We start from the raw sequence: 26,058 nt of genomic DNA on the forward strand, positions 1-26,058 counted from the left end.
AGGACTGATAAGTGCCCGATTTGCACGGCATTCAAGCCGCGCACAAGAAAGGAGCGAGACTCGCGACTTAAACAGCTCCTTACGGAGGCGGCACTTCAGCCCTCCGCTCCGTCCCCGGCACCGCCGAAACCATCCTCAGTGCACAGCGCACCAGCGGCACCGAGCCGTCCCGGTACCGAGGCTCCTAAGGGCGTGCAGACGGCACCGAAGTCCCGGCACCGTTCCCTCTCCCCCCAGAGGAAGCGGAAGACGGCGCACCCGGCTCCGAAACCTGCAGCTTCGGGACAGTTTACCCAGCCACCTCCGGCTCCAGCTGTGGTAGTGCACAAACCGTGCACGGTTCCGCTGACTCCGGCACCGCAAGAGCCGTCGAGTCCGGTACCTCCCTGCTCCCCGGCGCCGGCCGCGGTAGAGCTGCATCTCCCGTCCACCCCTGAAACGTTTGTGACGGCGAGAGAGCTTATTCAGCTCGTAGAGGCACCGAGCCTCCGGCCCCCGGCACCGCCGGTGCGGGCTGTTCAATCGTTGGGCAAGCCTGCTATGATGCGGCCCCAGGCCACTGACGGAAGAGAGGGGCGACGCTCCAAGCCTCGGACCCGGTCCCGGTCCAGGCAACGGTCGCCGTCACGCCGGTCCCGATCCCGGCACCGATCCAAGTCTCGGTACCGCACCCCGTCCCGGCACCGGTCGCAGTTCCGGTACCGCTCACGGTCCCGGTCACCGGACCAACGGTACGGTCGGAGATCCAGTTCCCGGTACCGATCTCGACGTCGCGACTCCCGCAGTCGCTCTCGCCAACGGCGATCAAGGTCACGCTCTGGCTCCCGGTACCGAAGTGACCGACGGTCCAGATCACCGTCCTGGCACCATGACGGCCGGCACCGCTCCTCGGCACCGTCCGGGGATAAGCTGCCTCATTCAGCGGCGCACTCCATCAGCGCCTCTGCACCCCCGTGGCCTTCGCGTCAGCCATCGGTCGTCTCCCAGGCGGGCAGTGAGACGGATCTCCGGGCTCCCACCCAGAGCCAACATCTTGGACACCAGCAGTGGGGTTTCTGGGTCCCCTGGGCTGGCTATGAGTCCCAAGGGCTCCCCTTGTCCCAGCGCCCAGTGGGTGCTGAACGCAGGATACCGGAAGCCACGGTGAGCCGCCCTCCCCCAACACCACTGGGGGAGACCCTACCGTCGTCGGACCCCGCAGAGCTTCCGTCAACCTCACAAGCCCCTGAGCAGCCTCCGGCAGAGGTGGTGGTACAGACTCTGTCTTCATCCTTCTCTCTGGATGAGGCAGTGGCGGGCGCCGCTACGGTAGACCCTCCCCCGATCGACCTGCGAGCCCACCAGGACCTTCTCCGCAGGGTGGCAAAGGCCATTGACCTTCCGGTGGCGGAGGTCCCGGAAGATGAAGACCCGGTGACCAACGTCATTGGCGCGGAGGCCCCGACGCGGGTGGCCCTGCCTTTTATTAAAACAATCCAGAAAAATGCCACGACCATCTGGCAGTCGCCGGCGTCCGTCCCCCCTACGGCAAGGGGCGTGGAACGTAAATACTCGGTCCCCCCACGGGATACGAGTATCTCTACACTCACCCCGCTCCGGACTCACTGGTCGTCCAGTCCGTTAACGACCGTGAGCGGCATGGATAGCCAGCCCCAGTGCCGAAGTCGAAGGACGCCAGGCACATGGACTTGTTGGGCCGCAAGGTGTATTCGGCGGGGGGTCTTCAGCTGCGCATTGCAAACCAGCTGGCCCTCTTAGCCCGGTACGCCTTCGACGTTTTCGTGTCCCTCACGAAATACACGGAACTGCTCCCGACGGATTCCCGACGAGAGTTTTCGGCTCTGGTCGAAGAGGGCAGGACAGCCTCCCGCTCTTCCATCCAGGCTGCTCTGGATTCGGCGGACTCAGGGGCCAGAACCCTGGCCTCTGGAGTAACTATGCGGCGTATCTCCTGGCTGCAGTCCTCCACCTTGCCGCCGGAGGTGCAGTATACCCTCCAGGACCTGCCCTTTGAGACTCACGGCCTGTTCTCAGAGAAAACCGACTCGAGGATACAGACCCTGAAGGACGGTCGTGTAGCTATCCGCACTCTGGGTATGCACACCCCAGCTACCCAGAGGCGCTCCTTCCGCCAACAGCAGCCCTTCCGGCCTTTTACCCAGGCCAGGTCAAGGCCTTATAATAGTCGGCGCAACGGCCTCAACCGCCGTAGACCTTCAGGCAGCAGGCGCAACCAGGCCCAGGCGTCGTCCAAGGCCCCGCAAGGGCCCAAACAGCAATTTTGATGGGACGCCCGAGGACGGCTCATCAGTCTATTCCCAGGATCCAACCCCTTTATTTTGCAACCGCCTTTCCCACTTCCTCCCGGCGTGGTCCCAAATCACGTCGGACAGCTGGGTACTCCGTACTATCCAGTATGGTTACCGCCTTCAGTTTATTTCGCCCCCTCCTTCCCACCCACCTTCCCCGTCCCTCTTCAGGGACCCCTCTCACGAGGAATGCCTCTTGCAAGAGGTCGAGACTCTGTTGAGGTTGGATGCCATAGAGGAGGTGCCGCAAGACAGGCGGGGCAGGGGATTCTATTCCCGTTATTTTCTCATCCCCAAGGCGAAAGGAGGCCTCAGACCCATACTGGACCTCCGGGAGCTCAACAAATATATGATCAAGCTCAAATTTCGCATGGTGACCTTGGGGACCATCATTCCCTCCCTGGATCCGGGAGACTGGTTTGCCGCCCTCGACATGAAGGACGCATACTTCCATATTGCTATTTACCCTCCCCATCGACGCTACCTGCGTTTTGTGGTCAACGGTGCGCACTACCAGTTTGCGGTGCTACCCTTCGGCCTATCCACCGCTCCGAGGGTCTTCACCAAATGCATGGCAGTGGTTGCTGCAGACCTCCGCCGTCGTCCAGTTCACGTCTACCCTTATCTCGACGACTGGCTGGTTCGCGGGCCATCCCGCCAATTGGTAACAGACCAAGTTGCTGAGATACTCTCCCTATTTCGGGCACTGGGCCTTCTCGTCAATGTGGAGAAGTCCTCACTGACTCCATCTCAGAGGGTGGAGTTTATTGGAGCGGTCCTCGACTCCACGGTGGCCAGGGCCTGTCTCCCTCGCACCCGGCACCAGACGATGGTCTCCATCATCCGATACCTGCACGCTTTTCCCACTACGACGGTTCGGTCCTGCCTACGCCTCCTGGGCCACATGGCGTCGTGCACGTTCGTCACCGCCTATGCGAGACTGCACCTTCGCCCATTTCAATCTTGGCTGGCGTCGGTGTACCGCCCACACCGCGACTCGATGGACAGAGTAGTCACGGTCACGAAGCCTACCCTCGCTTTGCTCAGTTGGTGGCTGAACCCAGAGGTCGTATGTGCAGGAGTCCCGTTCTGCCCTCCTCGTCCGTCCGTGACTCTGACGACAGATGCCTCAGCGTTGGGATGGGGGGCACACCTGGGCGACCTACACACCCAGGGCCTCTGGTCGCCCCAGGAGCTCTCCCTCCACATCAACGTCAGGGAGCTGCGGGCAATTCGCTTGGCGTGCCACGCCTTCCGCACCCGTCTGCGAGGCCAATGCGTAGTGGTGTTCACGGACAACACCACAGCGATGTTTTATGTGAACAAACAAGGCGGAGCCCGCTCCTCCCCGCTCTGCAAGGAAGCGATGCTCCTGTGGGACTTCTGCGTGACCCACTCAATTCACCTGGAAGCATCCTTTCTTTCGGGAGTGCAGAACACGCTGGCCGACCATCTCAGCAGGTCGTTCCTCTCCCACGAGTGGTCCCTCCGTCCAGATGTCGTCCACACAATCTTCCGGAGGTGGGGGTTTCCCCAGATAGACCTATTCGCCTCCAGGGAGAACAGGAAGTACCACCTGTTTTGCTCGTTCCAGGGTCGCTCGCCCGGCTCCCTGTCAGACGCCTTCCTTTACCCCTGGACGGATCGTCTCCTCTACGCCTTCCCTCCGTTCCCGCTAGTGCACCGAGAGCTACTGAAGCTTCGGAGGGACAGAGCCCGCGTCATACTTGTAGCTCCGGCCTGGCCGAGGCAGCACTGGTACACCCTGCTGCTCGAGCTCTCTGTTCGGGATCCCATTCCCCTTCCGTTATGGCCGGACCTCATCACCCAGGACTTCGGCAGACTGCGCCATCCGAACCTGCAGTCCCTCCATCTTACAGCTTGGTACCTGAGTGGTTGACCCACGCAGAGAGGGACTGTTCGGCGGCAGTACAGCAAGTCCTGCTAGAGAGCAGAAAGCCTTCCACTCGCTCCACTTACCTTGCGAAATGGAAGCGATTCGCACTCTGGTGTGATCAACGAGGGCTCAATCCATTCGTAGTCCCGGTCCCTACCATCCTCGACTACCTTTGGTACCTTAAGGAGCAAGGTCTTGCGGTCTCCTCCTTGAGAGTACACCTGGCAGCAGTGTCCGCCTTTCGTCCATCTTTGGGAGGTCGGTCCATCTTCTCTAACCCGATGGTTTCCCGCTTCCTTAAGGGCCTGGACCGGTTGTACCCGCCGGTGCGGCGTCCTGCCCCGACCTGGGATTTGAACCTCGTTCTGGCCAAGCTTATGGGACCGCCCTTCGAACCTCTAGCCACGTGCTCTCTGCTCTACCTCTCCTGGAAGACAGCCTTCCTCGTCGCAATTACATCAGCGAGATGAGTCTCTGAGCTCCGTGCTCTAACGGTTGGACCACCATACACCGTCTTCCACGGAGATAAGGTGCAGCTTCGACCGCACCCGGCCTTCCTCCCCAAGGTGGTGTCGGCCTTCCACCTCAACCAGGAGATCTTCCTCCCGGTCTTCTTCCCGAAGCCGCACGCCTCCCCTCGGGAACAACAGCTTCACACCCTAGACGTCCGCAGGGCCCTTGCCTTTTACATCGAGTGGACGAAGCCCTTCCGGCGTTCGACCCAGCTGTTTGTGGCAGTCGCCGACCGCATGAAGGGTGAGCCGGTCTCCTCCCAACGGATTTCCTCCTGGGTAACGGCGTGTATTCGGACATGCTACGAGCTTGCTCGCGTGCCACCATGCCGCCTCACGGCTCACTCAACGAGAGCGCACGCCTCGTCGACCGCCTTCTTGGCCCATATCCCCATCCAGGACATCTGTAGAGCGGCCACCTGGTCTTCTGTCCACACCTTCGCCTCCCATTATGCGTTGGTGCAGCAATCAAGAGACGATGCAGCCTTCGGCTCCGCAGTCTTACACTCTGCCACGTCTCACTCTGACCCCACGGCCTAGGTAAGGCTTGAGAATCACCTAACTGGAATGCATAGGAGCAATCACTCGAAGAAGAAAAGACGGTTACTCACCGTAGTAACTGTTGTTCTTCGAGATGTGTTGCTCCTATCCATTCCAGACCCGCCCTCCTTCCCCACTGTTGGAGTAGCCGGCAAGAAGGAACTGAGGAGCGGACGGGCCGGCTGGGGTATATAACAGGCGCCATAGCGGCGCCACTCCAGGGGGCGCCCAGCCGGCCCGCCGGAGTTGCTAGGGTAAAAATGTTCCGGAGAGCCGTGCATGCACGGCGCGCACACCTAACTGGAATGGATAGGAGCAACACATCTCGAAGAACAACAGTTACTACGGTGAGTAACCGTCTTTTATGTCGACCTAATTTCCTAGTGTAGACCAGACCTTACTGTGGATTAAGCTAAATCAGGAAAAGGCATTCTTATTCCAGAATACAAGTGGCCATAGCTGGAGTTATTCTGCAATATTCTGCTTTAAATTCAAACCCTACCTCAACCCAGAGTAATTTTCATGTATAGAGGAGCCCTAAAAAGCTCTAGCATAGACAAAGCTGGGAAAGGTCTACACTCCAGACTTCTGTCAGCACAACCAAGTCAGCGAGCGGTGTATATTGTAGACACAGCTACACTGGCAAAGCTGTTTTTAGCAGTGTAGTTCGTTTCAATCGTAGAGGGTGGTTTTACTAAACAGATACAAAGCACAGCTTTGTCAGTATAAGCTGCATCCACCCTAGGAGCACTTTGCCAATTTAGTATACTGGTATCCTCTACCGGTAAAGTGTGCCTACTGTTGACATAGCTGCAGTGTGAAAATCTATCCTGGGCAGCTGCTTGATGTATTGTACCTGCCTCTGACAGCCAGGATGGCTCTCATCCCTTTTTTAATTTTTTTTAAATACTTTGACAATACACTCACTTCTCATGACAATCAAATAATGTGAATCTGGAAAAGTTGAGCAAGAAATTACCCACTTCCTGTCTTTTTAAGAGCCAGCCTTAGGGAAAATGGTGCCCTGGGCGAACTTGTATTTTGGTACCCTGTCCTCCCTGGGCGTCACCTCCCCCATTGCCTGGCCCCCCGTGGGCTCCCCAACCCCTGAACCCCCATCCTGCACCCCAACCCCTGCATTGTGCCCCCTCCTGCACCTACATAGGGAAATTGACCTGGATGCATGGAGCAGCTGGCTTTGTTGCTCACTCCCCACTCCAATGCTGCTCCTCCAACACACCCCTAGGAGGTTGTGAGGGGAAGAGCGAGGTCAGGGCTCCCTGCATCCTGGTCACTTCTGCCACCCAGGGCTGGTTAAGGGGAAGACAGCAGAGCAGCAGCTCTTGATGCTCACCTCACAGCACAGCCCAGGTGAGGTAAGTGATCTGGATGCACAGAGCGCTTGGTGGTGCTCCTCGCTCCCTCCCCCCCCCTCCGCCCACAGTCCCCTGGGGTCATGGAGGAATGTTGGGGAGTGAGCAGCATCTGTGCATCTCTGCTCGCCCCTCCCCCATGTTCCTCCACTGGGAGGAAGCAGAGAGAAAACTGGGCACCCCATCACCCAGCGCTCCCCTGCTAACCAGGAAAAGCTTCTGACTCCATACTGACAAGGGGCACCTCTGCACTGCCGCCCGGTGTCCTCTTGACCACAGTGCCCCTGGGAGGTTGCCCGGTGACCCACCCCTAAGGCCAGCCCTCTTTATAGGTTACTATTATCTAATATTTTACTGTGCCCAAAGTGTGGTTTGCATCTCATAATACAGACTGAAACCCATTTCTGCCAATGAATCCAGGCTGATGGTCTCTAAATCCAGAAACTGGATCTGCATGGAGTCGCATTCAAATACAGGGCAACAGCTCCAAAATGTTTACAATTTAATTTCAGAATTGATGCAAAGCAAAACAAAGCAGTAGACAGGGTATGTGGTGGAATGGCAGAGGTGACATCAGTAAGATTACATGGTTACTTAGGGCAAGCACAAGGAACGTTTAATAAAACTTCCGCCGAGTCATGCAGCATCCCCTGACTAGTCCCCAAACTCTCCTGACTGCTGTCTCACCACTCTCTACAAGTTATAGCATGTATGACAGCCAGTTTTAGACATTTTGTTTTCTAGAACAAAGTTGTTGCACTCTAAAACTGTCAAACTCAAGTTGCTGCAGGTCAATAACCAGCATGATATGGCCAAGCCCCATCAAAATTAGGACTCCTTTTGGAGGAAAAAAAATATATATGGCCCAAATTTACCAGAGAGGTTACCGAGGGGGTTGGAGGAAATGTACTGGGGGTCAGTGGCTCTGGCCAGGGTGGTATCAGAGGGTTGTACCAGGGGTCAGTGGCTCCATCCTGTGCAGTACCGGGGGGTTGTACCAGGGGTCAGTAGCTCCGGCCGGGGCTGTACCAAGGGTCAGTATCTCTGGCTGGGGTGGTATCAGGGGGTTGTACTGGGGGTCAGTGTCTCTGGTCGGGGCTGTACTGAGGGTCAGTGTCTCTGGCCAGGGTGGTATCTGGGGGTTGTACCAGGGGTTAGTGACTGTAGGGAGGGGGGGCTGTGGCCGAGGCGCTATCGGAGAGCTGAACCAGGGATCAGTGGCTGTACCAGGGGGAGGGGGCTGTGGCCGGGGCGGTATCAGGGGGTTGTACCGGGGGTCAATGTCTCCGGCCAGGGAGGTAGCAGGGGGCAGTACTGGGGGTCTGTGCCTGTACCGGGGGTTGGAGGCCGTGGCCAGGGCTGTACCGGGGGTCGGGGGCTGTGGCCGGGGCGGTATCGGGGGGCTGTACCGGGGGTCAGTGTCTCCGGCCGCGCGGGTATCGGGGGTCTGAACCGGGGGTTGGGGGCTGTGGCCGAGGCGGTATCAGGGGCTGTGGCCGGGGCAGTATCGGGGGGCTGTACCGGGGGTCGGTGTCTCCGGCCGCGGGGGTATCGGGGGGCTGTACCGGGGGTCGGTGTCTCCGGCCGCGGGGGTATCGGGGGGCTGTACCGGGGGTTGGGGGCTGTGGCCAGGGCGGTATCGGGGGCTGTACCGGGGGTTGGGGGCTGTGGCCGCGGGGGTATCGGGGAGCTGTACCGGGGGTCGGTGTCTCCGGCCACGGAGATATCGGGGGGCTGTACTGAGGGTCGGGGGCTGTGGCCGGAGCGATATCAGGGGGCTGTACCGGGGGTCGGTGTCTCCGGCCGCGGGGGGTATCGGGGGGCTGTACCGGAGATCGGTGTCTCCGGCCGCGGGCGGGTATCGGGGGGCTGTACCGGGGGTCGGTGTCTCCGGCCGCGGGGGGTATCGGGGGGCTGTACCGGGGGTCGGGGGCTGTGGCCGGGGCGGTACCGGGGCTCCGGCCCCGCTCGCTCACCTTTTTGATGTTGGATTTGGAGGCGGGGTGAAAGTCTTTCTTGCACATGAAGTTGGCGAAGGATTTCCCCATGGCGGCGGCGGCGGCGCTGGGCCCGGGTCGGGCCGCTCGCTCGAGTCGCTCTGCTGCGCCGGGCTGGGGCCCAGCTTCCGGGGCAGGGGGCGGGGCTTCCTGCAGGGGGCGGGGCTGGGCGAGACCTGCCCTCACACGGAGTCGGGCGGCGGGCCGCGTGCGCCAGGTGAGACCTGCGCGGAGCCCGCCCGGGCCTGACAGCCCGTAGCCCCGCCCCGCGGGATCCCCGTCCCCTCCCCCCCCGCCAACCCCCGTTCCCGGGATCCCCCCTCCCGCCGCTGACAGTTCCGGGTCCCGACAGGATCCCTGTGTCCCCCCCCCCGCGCCCGGGCGCGCCTGGCCCCCGCGGGATCCCGGTCCCCCGCCCCCTCTTGAGGGGAGCAGCCAGACGGGCCCGGGCTGCACTAACGGCCCCGCGGCCTGGAGTCCCGGCTCCCCCCCCCGTGGGCCATTGCGCCCGGCAGCTCTCGCCCAGCGGGTGGTTTCTAGTCTGTGTTTCGGGGACCCAGGCCAGCAAAAAGCAGCGTTCAGCCGGCGGCGTGGTAGCCTCCAGCGCGCGGTGAAATGCTTCGCTGCTCTCGGCTCCTGTTCATGGCAGCCGAGCACCCCCACCTCTGCATGTTAAGGTCATTCCTGTACATGATTGTGTATTTCAAGGATGGCTTCGAGACCCACTGAACCGCGCTCCTGTGACACATTTGTGGCGCTGCCTCCAGCAACAGTTGGCAGCCGGGTTGTTTTTGGAAAAAATTCAGATAGACCCTGTGATGAAGTGCAAGAGATCGTCTATTTCCCTGCTGCTTCTCATAAGGCAGGAGACAAGCTTGAGGTAAGAGCAAAGTGCCCCTGAACAGAAACTAACCGTGCTTGTCCACCGTATAATAAAAATAGTAAAGAATTAAACATTAGTTTTAAAAAATCTCCTATGTTTGGCCAAGCACAAGATGTAAAATAGTGTAAGTTTTGTATTGCTGTGTAATAGCAGAGCAGGATCGTAACCCTCCATCAGAAATACCCACTGACTTAGGGCCCTGAGAGTCAGCTCAGTGCACCCCTTCAGATTCTGCTTTTGAGGATCTTCTTTTATGTGACTCACTCTAAACCCACTTTTTGTGGGTCCCATTCTAAGTCAAGCTTGGCCTTTTGTGATGAAGACTGCTGTTAGTAGCATGTTAGTTTATTTATAGATACCCAACATCTTCTACAGCAGATAATCTAGACTCTTATCTAGCTGCAGCATAGAAGTTAGTTTGTGGGCCTTTTGAAATATGTAGCTAACTACCTCCCTAGCAACGTTTAACAACCAATGACCTTGATTGGAGAAATATTTTAAAATAGATAGAGTTTGGGGATCCAAAGTATGTGCGGGTATCCCTTTAATCATTTGAATAGGAAACCAGATATTATTTTGTCTTCCAATGCAAATTAGGAATGGAGAACCCTTAAAGAGAGCTTGTTTCTATTAATTATACTACTTCACTTACATAGTATATACATGTATTTCTACTGAATTTGGGGTTTTTTAATGATAGTTTACTATTCTATGGTCTTGTGGGATAAGCAGGGCCAGCTCCAGCGGGGATAAGGAGAAGAGGCGGAATTTTAAGTAAGATACGATTTTGTTGGTTATTGTTGGAAGCTCCTCTCACAAAGGAAATCTATCTGAATGAGAACTTTCAGGCCCTGCATTCATTAAGTAGCATTTTGATTTTTGATTACACTTCTCATGCCATGGTTTATGTTGCAGTGCACTTATATAGAAATTGAGCAAGCAGCAAAAACATATGCGGTTGTTTTGAGTCGTCCATCTTGGATATGGGGTGCTGAAATGGGAGCCAATGAACATGGAGTTTGTATTGGGAATGAAGCAGTGTGGGGACGAGAAGAAGTCTGTGATAATGAAGCACTCCTAGGCATGGACCTCCTCAGGTTGGTACATACTCTAGTTGTATCTAGATAGATATATTATGTTGAATTTGGTTTTAAGTTATAACCCAGATACAAGTTTTTATATAGAAACGAACATATCTCTGAAGGCAAGGACCCTGCCTTCTCTGCTGTTCTGTTCTTGGTTAAAATATGAACACTTCTAGGAAGAAAGGCCTGCTCCAACTTCTGTTAAAGTCATTGTGAATCTTTGACATGGCTGAAGCATTAATGTGGAATGTGCAAATGAAGATATTAGAAATTGTTCTATCAGTACTTCTAGAATTTTTTTAAAGATATAATTATGAATTGAAATTCTCACAAGCACACAATTGCAGTTTGAGGGGTTGGGATTATGCCTTGTAATATTCTTCCCCAATTTTTTTTTCTGTCTCAGTTTTGGCCACAGATCCCCAAATAAAACAAATGTACAAAAACAAAAAAAGGTCAGCTTCTTTTTTGCCAATTTCCAGTTGGCCAGAAACAAGCAATTAAGAACAAAACTAGTTTTACTATGGTAGAAGTCTCTGCCAATAGTTTAACCCATTTTTCTTAATTCAGAGCAGGCAGTTAATTCCCACCTGGGAATGGGGGGTGAATGAGGACACTTCCTGGGAACGTTCTTCCTCCCTCGCACACTTCCATTTTATTGCATCCTCCCCCATGGAGGAGGCACAGCCAATCAGATATACAGTCCAGCAGCTTAACAAGGAGCTCAGGTAGGTTCCTCCTTTCTTCCCAGTGAAGAGGTCTGATCCCTTTCTGGTTTAGACAGGTACAGGGTACCCACACCCCACCACAGTATTCACTCTTCACATTCAACTTTAATATTCATGTTCAAGAATTCTTCTAAAACAAGATAAATACATAAGGTAACATCTTAATTTTGTTTTAGACTTGGACTCGAAAGAGCAGATACAGCTGAAAATACCCTCACTGTCATGGTTGACTTGCTAGAAAAATATGGACAAGGAGGAAACTGTATGGAGAGTCACATGGCATTTACCTACCATAACAGTTTTCTGATAGCTGATAGAAAGGAGGCTTGGGTACTGGAGACTTCAGGAAAATACTGGGCAGCAGAGAAAATAGAAGGTATGGGTAACATTCTTCATTAGGGTTTTAAATCTTCCCACTGCAACAGCATTAGTAATTCCCCACTTTTCGTATACAAACTGCTTCATTAGGATGTGAGGGATCCAGCTAGCTTCTGGGTACATGTGTGCCACGCTGCTTTCATGTCAATAACAGAAATGGGTCTTTAGAAGGGACTTAATTGTAGGCAGAATAGGGGCTTACGGATGAGCTCAGGGAGGTTGTACCATATATAGGGGGCCACAGATGTGACCGTGAAAGCAAACACCGATGGAGGAGAGGACATGGACAATGTAAAGCATGACAAGAGACTGGCAGAATTATGTAGAACTTTAAGGGTGGTGACAAGATGTTTAAAAACTGATGTGATAATAGATGTGGAGCCACGGGAAGGATTCAAAGAGGAGTGAGCGGATCAAATTGATGGGCAGAGATGATGATTGTTTGGGAGGCCAGTATAGTAGTTGAGCTGGAATATAACAAGGACCTGAACAAAACACTTGGCTGTGGGAATGGAAATAAAAGTGAATATCAGAGCTGCAGAGGATGAAGCAGCAGCAGCAGCAGCAGAATTTGGATATGGCCTGGATGTGTGATGTGGGGGAGGGAGAGAGAGACAAGCCAAAAATATCCCTATGACTGCAGGGGAACTCAGCAGGTTACATGAGAACTTCAAAAAAGCTGTAAAATACAAAATACGTTTCAGTAAGCTAAATGTAAACAAATAAAATACTGGCTAAATCACTGCATAAAGGACACTAAATGATCTCTTTCCCCATTTTACAAACAGAGGGTGTGCGGAATATCTCCAATCAGCTCTCTATAACAACCAAGATCGACCGGGAACATCCCAAAATGAGAGATTATGCTAAGAGCAAAGGCTGGTGGGACGGTGAAAAAGAATTTGACTTTGCTGCTGTATATTCCTACGTAAATACTGCCAGAATGACAACTTCAAGGGGCAGATACTGTGAAGGCTATAAGCTACTGAATAAACACAAAGGTACCCATTATTATTTGACTATAGCAAATCAAATAAAGTATTTACTATGCTGTGTGCATTTAATTCAAGCGATTAAAAAGTCTGCTGTGGTAGTAAGTACATACACTGGATTAATTCAATAATAATTCAATTGAAGACAATATTAGAGTGATTGGATTTTTAAGGGCTGTTCACTATTGTTAAGTTTTCTAATATTTTTTGCATCTTTCTCAATTGGGTGGAGAGAAATCGTAAACAAATTTTATATATTCAACATTTAATACTGCAGCCGTACCTATAGGCCAGGGCTGGGCAAACTTTTTGGCCCAACGGCCACATCTGGGTATGGAAATTGTATGGCGGGCCATGAATGCTCACGAAATTGGGGTTGGGGTGTGGGAGAGGGCAAGGGCTCTGGCTGGGGGTAGAGGCTGTGGGGTGGGGCTAGAAATGAGGAGTTCAGGGTATGAGAAGGGGTTCTGGGCTCGGGCAGGTGGGTTATTTTCCATCCACCTACTTGCCAGAAAAAAAGACTTCCAAAAATTCACTGCCACCCATACAAGCTTGGGAAAGCTTTGGGGCAGGCCTCTATTAGTACAGTGCCTAACTGAACCCACTTCTGAACACCATTTTCTTATGAATATGAAGTCATTCTGCCTAATTTTTTTTTGTTTTTTGTTGGACTTGAAGATACTCATATTAAAAACATAGATTTAAAAAATGTTACTGTTAAAATTATATAGTCTAGTAAAACACCCTATCTGGAAGCAGGGTAAAGGAATTTACAGCACTATCAGAGGAAATTCTTAATTACTGACTTATTAACATGACTTTTTTCGCATTTATGCAGAGAGAAACTACTACTTCTCTTCCAACTGCTTCTATGTGGCAGCTTTTAACTGTATTAACATATACATCAAAATAGCATCTGTATTCACTGTTGCATTTGAAATGATTAAACGGAAATCAAATTGCATCCCTGGGTGCTTTTTGTTTTTTGAGCTCTGTCACCCCAGCTTTAGCACTTATTCACTGCATGCTAGGGAATTATCTATAGATAGCTTACTCTGGTGATCATGTAAATCCTGCATCCATTTTGGGAATTGCAGGTTCTGAATACTTAATACCTGTATTATAGCAGTGTTAAGGTTCTATCAGCATTTTCACCTAAATCTCCATTTTCAGGCATTCACCTCAGCCATTTTTAAATCACCCTAGGTGATCAGCCTGATATAGTTTCATTTCCTTTAGATTTTTTTAAATCCATGCCTTAAAAGTGATTTAATTTAGAGCAGCAACAAAGGCATAGTTATCATACTCTACCCTTCCAAGCTTTTTCTCCCAATAGCTTAAAAAAAAAAGTCTTCCATTCTACTGATCTTTGGTGTGTGGAGAAACTTTTAAAATAGCTATGATATTTATATTTGTAAAGTAGCTACTGAGAGACTATATGGGGAACCCATGATCATCAAAAACCTGATCTAGACAAGAGAAATGTAATACATAGTGCCGGCTGGACAAGCTGCTGACCTGCACTTAGTCTTGGTTTGCAATGACTGACCTTGACCAAATATGAAAACTGCCTCCTCTCTTTAGTGTCCTTCATTTGCCTGTCTGGTTTACTGTGATGAATTCCTCCTGCTGGCTTCCTCCAGCCCGTTGTGCCCATACACTGGAGAAGAGTGCACATGGTTAACTAACCATGTGCAATTCTTGAAGCGCCACATGGGTTGCAACTTGCATCATATACAGGGAAACTTGGACCAGTCAACTTAAGTTTTCTCACTGAGCAGCAGTCTTTTCTTAGAAATGGTAAGGCCATTTAAACTAGAAATCCTAATCCACTGAGAGATGGTATGAGGGAAACATAGCAAGTGTAGGAGGTTTCAAGTTGCCCTTTAAAATGGAAAAACAAATGAATAGATTAGCTGTTTTCCTCTTTTATATAAGCACTTGTTCACCTGTTATACCGGATTTGGAGAAAAAATGTCTGTAGATGCCCTTGTTAAAATATTGCCAGTATATCACTAGGCATTCACATAAACCACCACTACAGTATATAAAAAACAGAGACAGCATTTGAACACTATCTACTTTAAAATAATTTACTTTTAGAATTTTCCCAAGAATAGCCAATAGCAATGAAGGGGTTCCATTCACCCCATCTCAGAAAGAAAATGATTTTCACAAGGATGCTGAACTCAAGTTTGTCTTATTTAGTTTGGTGCTTGCTGATCAGTATTACATAGCCCTTCACAAGTGGCTACGTTAGTGTGGTTCCATTCCATTCAAGATATAAAACTGATTGTACTCTAATGCATCATTTCAGCGGGTCATCTTGAAATATAAATTACCTGGGAAGCAAAATAGTAATAGTCTAATCTCTTCAAGGTGCATTTTCAAAGCAGTGCACAGGAAATCCACATAAAGTTATCATTAGTTTTACATTTTCAAAGCAGTCTAGTGGGATTTGTACACAGATAATACCAGTAAGCAATATTGTGATTTGTCTGCTTAACTCCCACACAGCATTTAGGAAGTTTAGTCTTTTCTTGAACTATGAATTTTCATCTGAAAAGTTATTTTATCTGAACTATTTGCTAGGCTTATTATTTATCATACACTTTGGAAGTCCAAAATACATTTGTTAACGCACTTGAGTCATAAATGCAATATCTCATTGTCATATCCTTATCAGAAAAGATAAAAATAAAACAGTAATCTTATTTGCTATTTTAAACATGTGGCTTATTCCAGTATGTATGTGGGCTGAAGGATTGATTGCTTTTATGACAGAGCTAAAATGTCTCTTTCATGTTTTTAACTACCGTGTAAGAAGCTAGTCTGATATCCCTTGTTTTGCACCAGTTGGCCTTTTTGCCAACATAGCATATTAACATGAACATTATCTTTGAAAAATGTGAGGAGTAAAGCAGGCAGTTCTAGCGTAGCTGATATTTAGTTGCTACTAGTCTTGTATGTACATTCATTGTTTTGTATTTTAAACAGGCAATATAACTTCTGAAACAATGATGGAAATTCTTCGGGATAAAGAGAGTGGCATTAATATGGAAGGAGGATTTATGACAACTGGAAGTATGGTCTCCATCCTACCTCAGGAGCCTAATCTCCCTTGTATTCATTTCTTTACAGGAACTCCAGACCCTGACAGGTGATGCAATAACTAATTAAAATGAAAAGTTAGCAAATGTTTTCTAAGTTATAAGATGGTGTCATTTACTTGCTTATTAGTTTCATTTTATTATTATTTTAAAACAAGTCCCAAAATGTACTGAGAGCCAAATGCATAAGTCATAATTTAGGGGTTCATTACCCCTTTACATACATACATACATAACAGTAATGTAAATGTGGGGAGACGTCATACACATTTTATCTGAGTAATTACAACAAGGCTAAGAGTTATTTGATGCCTCTCTCCAGTGGAAGTAGAGGGGGTAAATGGAAGGAAAATACAATGAGGCATTGCCTTCTGCTTGGTACCTTTAATAAAACTATATCAATTAAGGATCTGTGTTCTGTTTCCTCTCTCTAGGTCTGTTTTTAAGCCTTTTATTTTTGTGCCAAATATTACTCAGTTACTAAAAACCAGCTCACCAACATTTGGTCATGATGATCCAGTGAAGAAGAAACCACGGTTTCTGACTAAGCCAGATCGAAGACATGAACTCTATAAGCAACATGAAAGTGCTGCTGTGGTTATGGAAACCTTCAAGGTACATTCAATTTCACTGCAAGATGGTGATTTGGGTAATTCACTCCACTCGTGGTTTGCAGATGTGATACTATTTAATGCTCCAGTTTGTTGGATGGTAAAGAATATTTATGTAGTGCACCAGTGTGCAATCTGTTCAGCCGTGAGTATGTGCACATTTCAGAAATGCCCAGGAGCCATCAATCCTTCAACTATTTCCCTAGGCTCTGGCATGGCCAGTCAAACGTCTGTCCTGCTCAGCCTAGGGTTCCCAAAGCCTGAAATGGAGCAGACCAGACTACTCTTTCCGTCTCCTGTAATTGCACCAGCCAGACCTTGGGGGTACTACTCAACAGCCCCAGCATGGAAGGAATGGCCCCAGGTCAGAGCACTCCCAGCCATCACAATTGCTGCTCTTGGGTCTAAAGGGAGGGGTTGGGGTGCCCGTTATCACTTCCTTGTAGTGACAGGATTGATTCAAACACTTCAGTTTAAAAGTCACAGACTTTTCTTTGTAAGTCTCCTTTGAATGCCCCACGTTGGATACCACTGATTAAGTGCATCAATGTGCTCAGCACTGTTTTGAGTTAATATCATAATAGCTTGCGATGGTACTGCCTGAGCTCCAGATTGCATGTTGAATTATGAGGATTTTAATTTAAATTAGCTAGTGGTACCATGGACTTGCTGTAATAAATATTAGTGTATTCTTCATAAGTTGCTGTGACCAATGGTGTATGTAGGCCAGTATGAGGATTACCAGTTACAAAAAGGCTGAGGCTTGGAGTCTGCTTAGACTCACCAGAAGGATTTCAGTATGAAGTCCTGTAACCAATAGGGCCAGGTCTAAAGTACACTGGGGGTTGGTGCACTCTTTGGAGCAGTGTATATGGGAGCAGCAGCAGGTAGATGGGTGGGAAGGGGGCTTTAAAATTGCAGCTGCAGCAATGTAGGCAGATTATGGGAGAAGCTGTAGCTAGGTACCACAGTGGACATGGAGGGTGAAGGGGGAGTGGAGAGGAGCTGCAGGGAGCCCGTTTTGTGTAAATACAGGGTTAGGAAGCACCACATTCCTCTGACCACTGATCTTCTAATACCCCGCTCAAACTGAAAGCAGGGTAAGTGGGAGGGAGAACATGATTTTAGGGGTTATAGGTGGTCGATGAGTTAGTCCAGCCCCCGCTGTGGGAAGACACTGCAGGTGTTGCTACCTTAGCTAATTCAGACTAAAATGAAAGGGGAGTAGGGATGAATATTATGGGATGTTTTGACTCTGAGGGAGATGGGGACCTCTGGTTTTCACCAAGTATTATTGGAAAATAGATGCTAAATATAGAAATCCTGGAGTATTTATTACCAAGAGTAGTGTGATTGGCTTCTCTCTGGCTGGGGCCTCCCTATCATTCCTGCCAGCTCCTTTGGTCTAATTGCCAAGGATGTGGCATCAAGCCAATCATTTTTCTGGATTTCCCGACTCTTCTGTTTCCTCTCTGCTGTTTTTAACTTCTACGTCCAGTTGTCTTCCCTTCCTTTTCATACCATCTTTAGTCAGGCTCCAGTTGTAGCTCCTGGAGACACCGTCCCACTAATACATCCTCACAAGAAACTTGAAGCAACGGAGCAGTAAGCACACCAGCCACAGATGAGGATTTCAAAGCATGCTTACTGCATTAGTACACCGTACAGCTCTGCCACACTGTGACTGTGTTTACATTAGGAGTAGCGGGAGCCTTAATTTCCATCAGCACAGATTAGCTGATGACAGCAATGGGCAAGGCTGTAGCCTAGACAGGGCTCAGGCTTTTATCACTGTTTTGTTTAAAGCTGCTCAGGGCAGCTCAAGACTACATGATGTGAAACAAGCCCCATTTCCTTTTTGGTACCACCTTAAAGAATTACAGGCCCCCGTTTTCCTCATTAGCATAATTGCCTATTTTTTGTGGAGCAAGGAGGCTAGTTGCTGACTTCTAAAAGGTCACTGTTTTTGTTGAAGTAGAGCCTAGAATTTATTTAAACTTTCAGTCCAAAAATGGATGCCATCCAAAGACAGGGCTATTCAGAATCTAAACACCCCATTTCTAAAAAGGCACTTCTGCACAATTAAGTTTTGCTGCTGAAAGCACTAAAGAACCTTTTATTTTTACCATTCCAGCCCCTCACACTAAAGGTTTGCAAATTGTAGGTAGATGGGACAAAATACTGTATGAGGGACAGCGCACCTGAGCAAGAACACTATGTAACCTAGACAAACTGGACAGCATTGATTCCTACTACCATCACAAACTGTTGTTATGGGCACAGGTACAAGAGCCTAAGTAGGAAGATGATTGACTATAGCAAGACTTTGTTTTAAACTGTACAGTGCTGTTAGAGTTTCATTGGGAAATGTATTTTTTTGTTTTTGTAGGAAAAGGGTAAAGAGATGCTGGAACAGATACGGAAGTTGGAGAAAGAGAAAATTAACAAGATGGAATCAATCCTGCAAAATCGATGTCTTGATGTTAACCAAGCTGTTAACCTTTTTTCACAGTGTGTGGAAGAGGAAATCAACACATATTGCCTAAGAATATAAATCAAATACAGTGGAATTTGGTCTTGGTGATCATCATCCTTTGTAGTTGTATGGCTCTAAGAATCAAATCTTACTTTCCAAAAGTAATTTTTCATTGATGATTAGGCATTTAGCATCTTATACATGCTGGTCAACAGGCTTTTAATAATGATCAAACAAGAAAGATTTTCAAAGGTAGGGAATAGTTTTGCCTTTAAATGACACTTGGCTAAAGAATGACAACTAGGTGAAATTGCAGTTAGAAGCAACTTGATTAACAACTAAATAGTAGGTATTGAAATGCTTGGTTATTTTATGATTAAGATTTTCATTTGATTTGAATAACTCACTCTGTGAATATGCATGTAGATTTTATACTCAAGAAGCGTTACTCAAGTCGATCATCACAGCATAATTTCACTGTCTGAATTAAAATGGACAAGTGAGGACTCTCTAAAATGGAGAAGCCACTATTATGCATCATTATCCTTTGAGATTATTTTATTCCTGTAAAACAAATGTTGCAGCACCAATACTTATTTTAACTCTGTTAATAATCCTCCAGTTGTACAATTGCCACACTAAGAAAAATATTTTACCGTCAGCAATAAGTTTTCATGACAGTTGTACATTAGGATAGACTATCGCTCAATCTAGTATTACTCTAATAGGATACATGTACTTTACAGTTGCATTGCCACTTCCACAATTATGGATGACAAGTTAACCTTCAAATTAACACATTGAGTCTGAATGTGCCTAAAGTAATCTGCCATTTTAAAACCAAATTACAGCTTCAACTTTACAATAAGTAAGTTGTACTGAAATATGTTAATATAGCTTAGACTTTCAAGTTGCTTTAAGGTAATGAGTGTTTGGTATCTTAGCAATACAAAATGTCCTGCCAGTTACCACAAAACATTTAAGCTTTAACATCCTTATACATTTGCTAACCTTTATTTAGAAAGAAGTGTTTTGGTTTTATGTACTACTCTGATTACTTTGAAATGAATTTTGCTAGTGCACTTTTCAAGACAGCACTGGATTGTTTTTCATAATCTTTGTATTGAATCATTGCCTGTTTAAAAAACACAAGAACAATGAATAATAGGTCTGAGTATTTAAAGATCTGAAGTGTGCATACTCTTACAGCATGACAGTTTTAAATAGAGACTCTTCAAACTTTTCTTCTTTAGATGAACACCTTGTTATTCGTAACTTGTCTTGCCAAAGCTGCTAATTTATTAAAGATTTATTTCAACAAAGCTAAATTCTTGATCCTGTATTAAAGTCATGATGAATTTGTAACATTACCTTCATATTCTTGGCAAGAGACTGGAAGTACAGATGCAGGATTCTGACTTCATTCATACAGAATCAAGCAAAAGGTAAGGTAGACTTGTAAAGGAGAAAGTACTTAAAAGTATCTGAAGTATAGAATGTATAAAATACCTGGTGATATTACTGGCGTACTAAAAATCAGTTTAAATTTTCTGTAACTGGTTAGTAACTGCAATCAGTATTAGCACAGAAATCGGAGATAAATTTATCTGAGTATTTTAAAAAAAAACAAACAGTTTTCCTGGATAAATTTGAAGAACTTTACCTATTTGTATATTTTCTCCATTTAAAACTGTTGCTTTTCTGTGCCTATAACTAAGCCTGTGTAATAGAAATAGAGTGCAGGCCACACTTTCAATTGCAATTATTCATATATATTAAAATTGTATAGAGATAGACTAACATCTAATTATTTAGCAACAAATACCTACTTTAGTCAGCAAAATACTGAGAGAAAACATTCTTGTAATATTTCTGTGTGTTAGGAGGAACACCCACTAGCAGAGGCATGAAAAATACAAGCAGAGGAAACCCTCATATCCTACAGCTACCGTGAATACCACCTGCCAAGTGGGGGGGCTCTTGAACCTTCCCCCACAATGTAAAGTATTTGAAATAACACCACTTCCATGGCAAGAAGCTTTTGGAAGTGATCAACACACTTTTTATAATCCTAAAAATTAAATAGACGGTTTAAAATTGTGATCAGGATTCTAGCTATGACAGACCCTCCAGAAAGCCGTACAATAGTTTTGTAGATGCTTTTCTCTGTGTAGGGGCTACATCCGATGTACAATGCATACCGGTCCTGGAAGTAGGTCACCTCTCCCTCCAATGGCTCTATACTGGTTTGGTTTTATCACACACTAGTAATGTTAACAGACTGAAGTATTGGGTGCATCATCTTACCCTGGTTACACACACACACACGCCTTTTGTCGAAAAAACTTGGCTGTATAGACAAGGCCTTAGAGTCCTCACCTTTGTATAACAACTACATACTGGATTCTTGATTTCATATAAAAAGAGCTACAGAATTCTAGCAACTCTGTATCATCCCGGCCCCCATCAAAGTGATAGTTCTTGAAATGGACTACATAAAGATGACTAAGTTATTTCAGATATTCCACCTGCCATTGAGACATCTTGATGATTTGTAGTTTTACAAATCCAGGGATACTCTTTTGTAAACTGTATCCTTTCCATCACTATGTGAAAGAGTCCACAAACAAAAGATGAAATTGAAACTGAGTGGAGTATACAAAGCAAACTGAAAAGATAAGTTTTACATGCAGACTTTTAGGTTTAGCGATCAGAGGCGTTACAAATAATGCCAGTAGGTAAAACATTTTCTGTAGAAGTTTGATTAAGGTGACCGTGACTCTTCTGTGTCTATGCTAGCAAACACTTAAAACCCCCCACAAGATTTCCTGAAGGTTCAGTAATACAAAGAGTGTTCATAAACTGTCAAAAGGATATTTTTTAATAAAGTGATTTGCTATGTTCCATCTCAGCTCCTACTGAATGTGTTTTTGACAGCAAGCCATTTGGCAGTTGTACCACTTTGAGCAGTGATCTTGTCACACCTTCCAGAAGGGCAATCAAATGGACAGCTTCATGTTAAAACTCAGGTACTGAAAGAAGCTGTTGGGTCAGAACTTAGCTCAAGCCTTAGTCACCAAGACTGTGGTAGGTAGGATTGTGAAGTAAGAACTGTACTTTTCTACATGATAGTGCTTGATTCATCACTACATTACACCAAGTCATAAATTGGACTACCTTACTACCTGCTCATAATGAGTGTGGATGTCCCGTTATGTGTGCAGCCTAGAGTCCAACATGGCAGTGACATTTTGGCTATTCCCCTGTAGTTTCTATAACGCTTTCCCTTTCCTGGCCTAAAGTGATATGTAGTGTAGACGGTGTGCTAGATTCTGGAGTGGGAGAACTGATGGATATTACTATATTTTTCTGTCATGCACCCTGGGATTTACTTCTTTCAGACAAGACTCTGGCCAAAATATAAGGGAAGGAGAGAAGGAACTATATTAAACTGAAAGCTAAAGTGTCCTGTAGGGGGCAACCTCTGCACATATTTTGTTTAGAGACCCCCCCCCCACTCGACTTTCAAACATTCAGGGAGGAAGATTGTTTACAAACGATTAACTGAAAAACATTATCTAATATTTTTCTATTGCGAAACCTAGTACAAATGCTCTATTTCTCCACTGCTTCCTTTGGAAAGGGCTAGAAACATACAAGAAAAAGTTAAGAACAGGAGTACTTGTGGCACCTTAAAGACTAACACATTTTTTTTAGCATGAGCTTTCGTGAGCTGCAGCTCACTTCTTCGGATGCATAGAATGGAACACACAGACAGGGGATATTTATACATACAGAGAACATGAAAAGGTGGAAGTATGCATACCAACAGGCAGAGTCTAAAGAAAAAGTTAGGTATCGGGGTAGCCGTGTTAGTCTGTATTCACAAAAACAACAAGGAGTCTGGTGGCACCTTAAAGACTAACAGATTTATTTGGGCATAAGCTTTCGTGGGTAAAAAAACCTAACTTTTTCTTTGCATCTGAAGAAGTGAGAGCTCAGTGCTTCATTCTACAGAGTATTTGAATTATCCTTCTGCAATTTTGACAAACTTCTGCCAAAATTATATACGGATACTGCCAAAGCTGATGTTCACCTATAATTAACTAACCTTAAATACAAAAGAGACCAACAGACGCCATGTTATTAAGCTGATAATGGGCATATTTAGTACTTTAAACAGGCCAATTTCTTGAATGGAGAACTCACCAAATTTAGGAAGCCAATTAATGGGAGTTAAGTCACTTAAAATATTTCACAGCTAGATTGGCCGCCTCATTAACTCAGCTAGGAGAACAGAACAATAGTCTCCACTTAATTGATTTATTTCAACAGTCAACAGCAAGCCCTCCAGCCAATTAAGGAGCAGCATTGGGGGAATTAAAAGATGGCAAAAATTAGGATTCTCAAGTCTCTAGTGTTAGGAAGAGAAGTCCCTCACAAAGAGATAAAAGTATTTCCTATAGTGTTTGGCCTCTTGAGGTAACCCATAAAATTACAATACATAAAAATTCAGAACCACAAGATAAAATAACTATAGATTTATTGAGAAGTAGCAACATTCAGAAGGCAGGGATATTAACTGCTTCTACTCTTAAAACACACACATCTATAATTCATCCAAAATAGCTTGACACAGCTGTTTTCAGCTGTTGCAGTGTAACAAAATTACGCCATCCATTTCACTCATGGATTATGCTAATCCACCGCCTGTTACAAATGTCAGTTTCTTTGTTGTGGAAAAAGAAAATATCAGTTTGTATAGCATACAGTAGGACACTGTCTGCATCAATGCACACAGCAGACTAACGTGCAATAAGACTATATATTTGACAGCAAAAAGGAATTGCTTTCTCAGTATCAGTCTTGCATGCATGTGGTGGAACATCCACATTGTAGCTACTGTAAAGTCACTTCTTGTATTGTGGTTTATCCTGTTAAAATGACTTTATTCTTACTACTAGCAGATAATGGCCACATAAAAAGTAAAATCTGTGTCTTTAAAAAAAAAGGGGAGGGTGGGGGGCTGAGGGAAATTGCTCTATTCATGTAGCTACTCCAGATGAGGAAACAAAGCAGATTTTGTTCCGTTTTTTTCCCAATTACTCTAGTGATTAGAAATTTTATGGCAACAATTTAGCACTCTTGTTGCAGTTTTAAAAGGGCAGTAAAAAGGGCTATTCCATACTCCAGGGTTCTGCTTTAGCCATTTCAAATTATTATAGATAACATGGACTCCTTGCAGTACATTCAAGTTAGATATGAATATAACATACAATATTTGAGTAACTATTTGAACATTTTAGGGAGGTTACTGGGGTTTACTAGAATTTGATTATCTTGTATCCATGAAATAATGCTTTGATAAAGACAATGTAATTTTCAGATACTTAGATATTCTAAAACCAAATTCAGAAGTTCAACAAGGATTCTTTGGATCATGCATTTTAAAGTCATTACATCTAGTTTAGAGGTTTTATGCTTTGTTCAAAGTTTTGGGTTTGATTTGGAGAGGTACTAAATATCTACCACCCCACCAAGAGTTGCAATTGCTTCTAGGGTTTGAAGATGAAGATGTAATTTGCTAATTACTCTGTCTTTGCAGAGTTACTAACTCCTAAGAGAAAATCTTTGGAAAACAAACTACTTAGAATTCATTATATTCTGTGATGTTTCTAGGGTTTTGTTTGGTTTGTTTGTTTGTTTTTTAAAAAAACATCTCTTTAAGACTTGGTAAACTTGTATAAAACCAGGATCTTTGTTAATTGTTCATCTGCTCATTTCTCAGTTCTAATTCCTTAACATCGTGATCATCTTCACAGCAATTAACATCATCACAAACAGAGGACTGTCCCTTCAAGGGAGGAATAAGCAGCATAAACTGAGAGGTAAAAATTTGAACATAAAGTTCCTGGTTTTATGCAAGGGTCTTAAGTAACAGAGGTGGCAGGGGGGGAATCCTGGTCCCATAAGTCAAAGGAAAAACTCCCATTAACTTAAACGGGAGCTCAGGATTTCACCAGGAGAAGGAAATATTCTTAATATAGAATGTTTTAAAGTTTTTTATGTGCCATCAACAGCTAAGTGCAGTTTTATTGGGAGTTGGAAAAAAAATCACTGAACTGTGAGCGTCTTACTTTGTTTTACAGTTACATTACTTAAAATAATTAAATAAAAGATTTTTTCATTAGTAAGCATTCAAAGCAGGCCATTTACTACACATTTTCTTTAGGTGGAACAAGAACCACCAGATTTCATCTGCATTACAAGTGAGAAACACCCAATTCAATAATTTGCATAAGAAAGAAAATGCTTTAGATTTCAGTGGTAAGGGCAGGTGAGGAGGACAAACTCACCCTTTGCTGAATACATGCCCAGTTTAGTGGCTTTCGGTCATTGTGGATCTCTTACGAATAAAACGGTAGTACAGGTACTCATCCTGAAATTCAAATTCGTTGGTAATATGCTGGATGACTCCTCCTTTTGCCAGTCTGTCTCCGTACATCACAGCTTCACCACGGTCAGAAGCAAGGCCAACTTGGATAAGCCAGTTCACCAGCTCACAGCCAAAGAAGATGCCAGTCGAGGTCTTTGCACCACACCTGTATGTCAAAGGAATGATTCACCCATATGTTCTGTAAATCTGCTATCACCACTGCATGATGGGGGGAAGGCAAGGAAAAAATATGGGGAAACAAGGAAAGACAGCATGATAGTTAAAAGTATGTTAGAAGAGAACCTATTAATTCTGTATGTTAAGGGCATGCACATTTCATTACCTTTTCCTAAACACCTGAATGAAAAGCAAAATGCATGCTAAGTTCTGTTATGCCTGTAAAAAAAAAAAAACTTTATAGGACCTACACAGCAATCCTACAACAACACACGTACACATACAAATTATTGGATACTTACTTCAAATGTATTCATTAGCATGACCACTTCTGTAACAAAATACCTGATTTAATTAAATGTAAAATGCCAGAAGCATTAGGTACTTGGGCTGCACTTTAATGCTCACCTTTTCTTCAAGTTTAAATAGCCACTGAATAATTGTGTATATTGTAGATAAGTCATTTAATTTGACTACTTAATGAATCTTTATTTACTAGAGGGAACAACTGAGAACAATATGACACTGATGCAAGACGGAAGTGTTTTGTTTTG

General features: G+C 46.2%; 3 protein-coding genes across 10 annotated transcripts in view; 1 reads left to right on the plus strand and 2 right to left on the minus strand.

Moving 5' to 3' along the window:
- The window catches only part of CIR1 (corepressor interacting with RBPJ, CIR1), a 45,050-nt gene extending 36,283 nt beyond the window's left edge, over positions 1–8,767 (minus strand). For both annotated transcript variants that reach the window (XM_045031963.1, XM_045031962.1), the window contains exon 1: positions 8,608–8,767. In XM_045031963.1, the coding sequence (XP_044887898.1) occupies positions 8,608–8,679 (72 nt within the window). In that variant the 5' untranslated portion in view covers positions 8,680–8,767. The remainder of the gene's footprint in view (positions 1–8,607) is intronic.
- A 30-nt stretch (positions 8,768–8,797) lies between these two features.
- Positions 8,798–21,800, plus strand: SCRN3 (secernin 3). The gene is made up of 8 exons (XM_045031969.1): positions 8,798–8,845; positions 9,337–9,508; positions 10,427–10,608; positions 11,501–11,700; positions 12,491–12,703; positions 15,692–15,854; positions 16,239–16,419; positions 18,805–21,800. The coding sequence occupies exons 2-8, from the start codon at positions 9,338–9,340 to the stop codon at positions 18,967–18,969; spliced, it is 1,275 nt and encodes a 424-aa protein (XP_044887904.1). The 5' UTR covers positions 8,798–8,845; position 9,337; the 3' UTR covers positions 18,970–21,800.
- Positions 21,801–23,417: 1,617 nt separating this feature from the next.
- GPR155 (G protein-coupled receptor 155) overlaps positions 23,418–26,058 on the minus strand; it is a 52,989-nt gene continuing 50,348 nt past the window's right edge. For all 7 annotated transcript variants that reach the window (XM_045032733.1, XM_045032734.1, XM_045032731.1 and 4 more), the window contains one exon: positions 23,418–25,493. In XM_045032733.1, coding sequence (XP_044888668.1) covers positions 25,271–25,493 — 223 coding nt within the window. In that variant the 3' untranslated portion in view covers positions 23,418–25,270. The remainder of the gene's footprint in view (positions 25,494–26,058) is intronic.

Source organism: Mauremys mutica, chromosome 10 (assembly GCF_020497125.1).
Source record: "Mauremys mutica isolate MM-2020 ecotype Southern chromosome 10, ASM2049712v1, whole genome shotgun sequence".
NCBI classification, from domain to species: Eukaryota; Metazoa; Chordata; order Testudines; family Geoemydidae; genus Mauremys; species Mauremys mutica.

Coding starts and splice junctions, on each gene's coding strand:
- SCRN3 (XM_045031969.1), top strand. CDS start 9,338: ATGGCTTCGAGACCCACTGAACCGCGCTCCTGTGACACATTTGTGGCG. Junction 9,509..10,426: donor AGGCAGGAGACAAGCTTGAG/GTAAGAGCAAAG, acceptor TTTATGTTGCAG/TGCACTTATATAGAAATTGA. Junction 12,704..15,691: donor GCTACTGAATAAACACAAAG/GTACCCATTATT, acceptor TATTTTAAACAG/GCAATATAACTTCTGAAACA.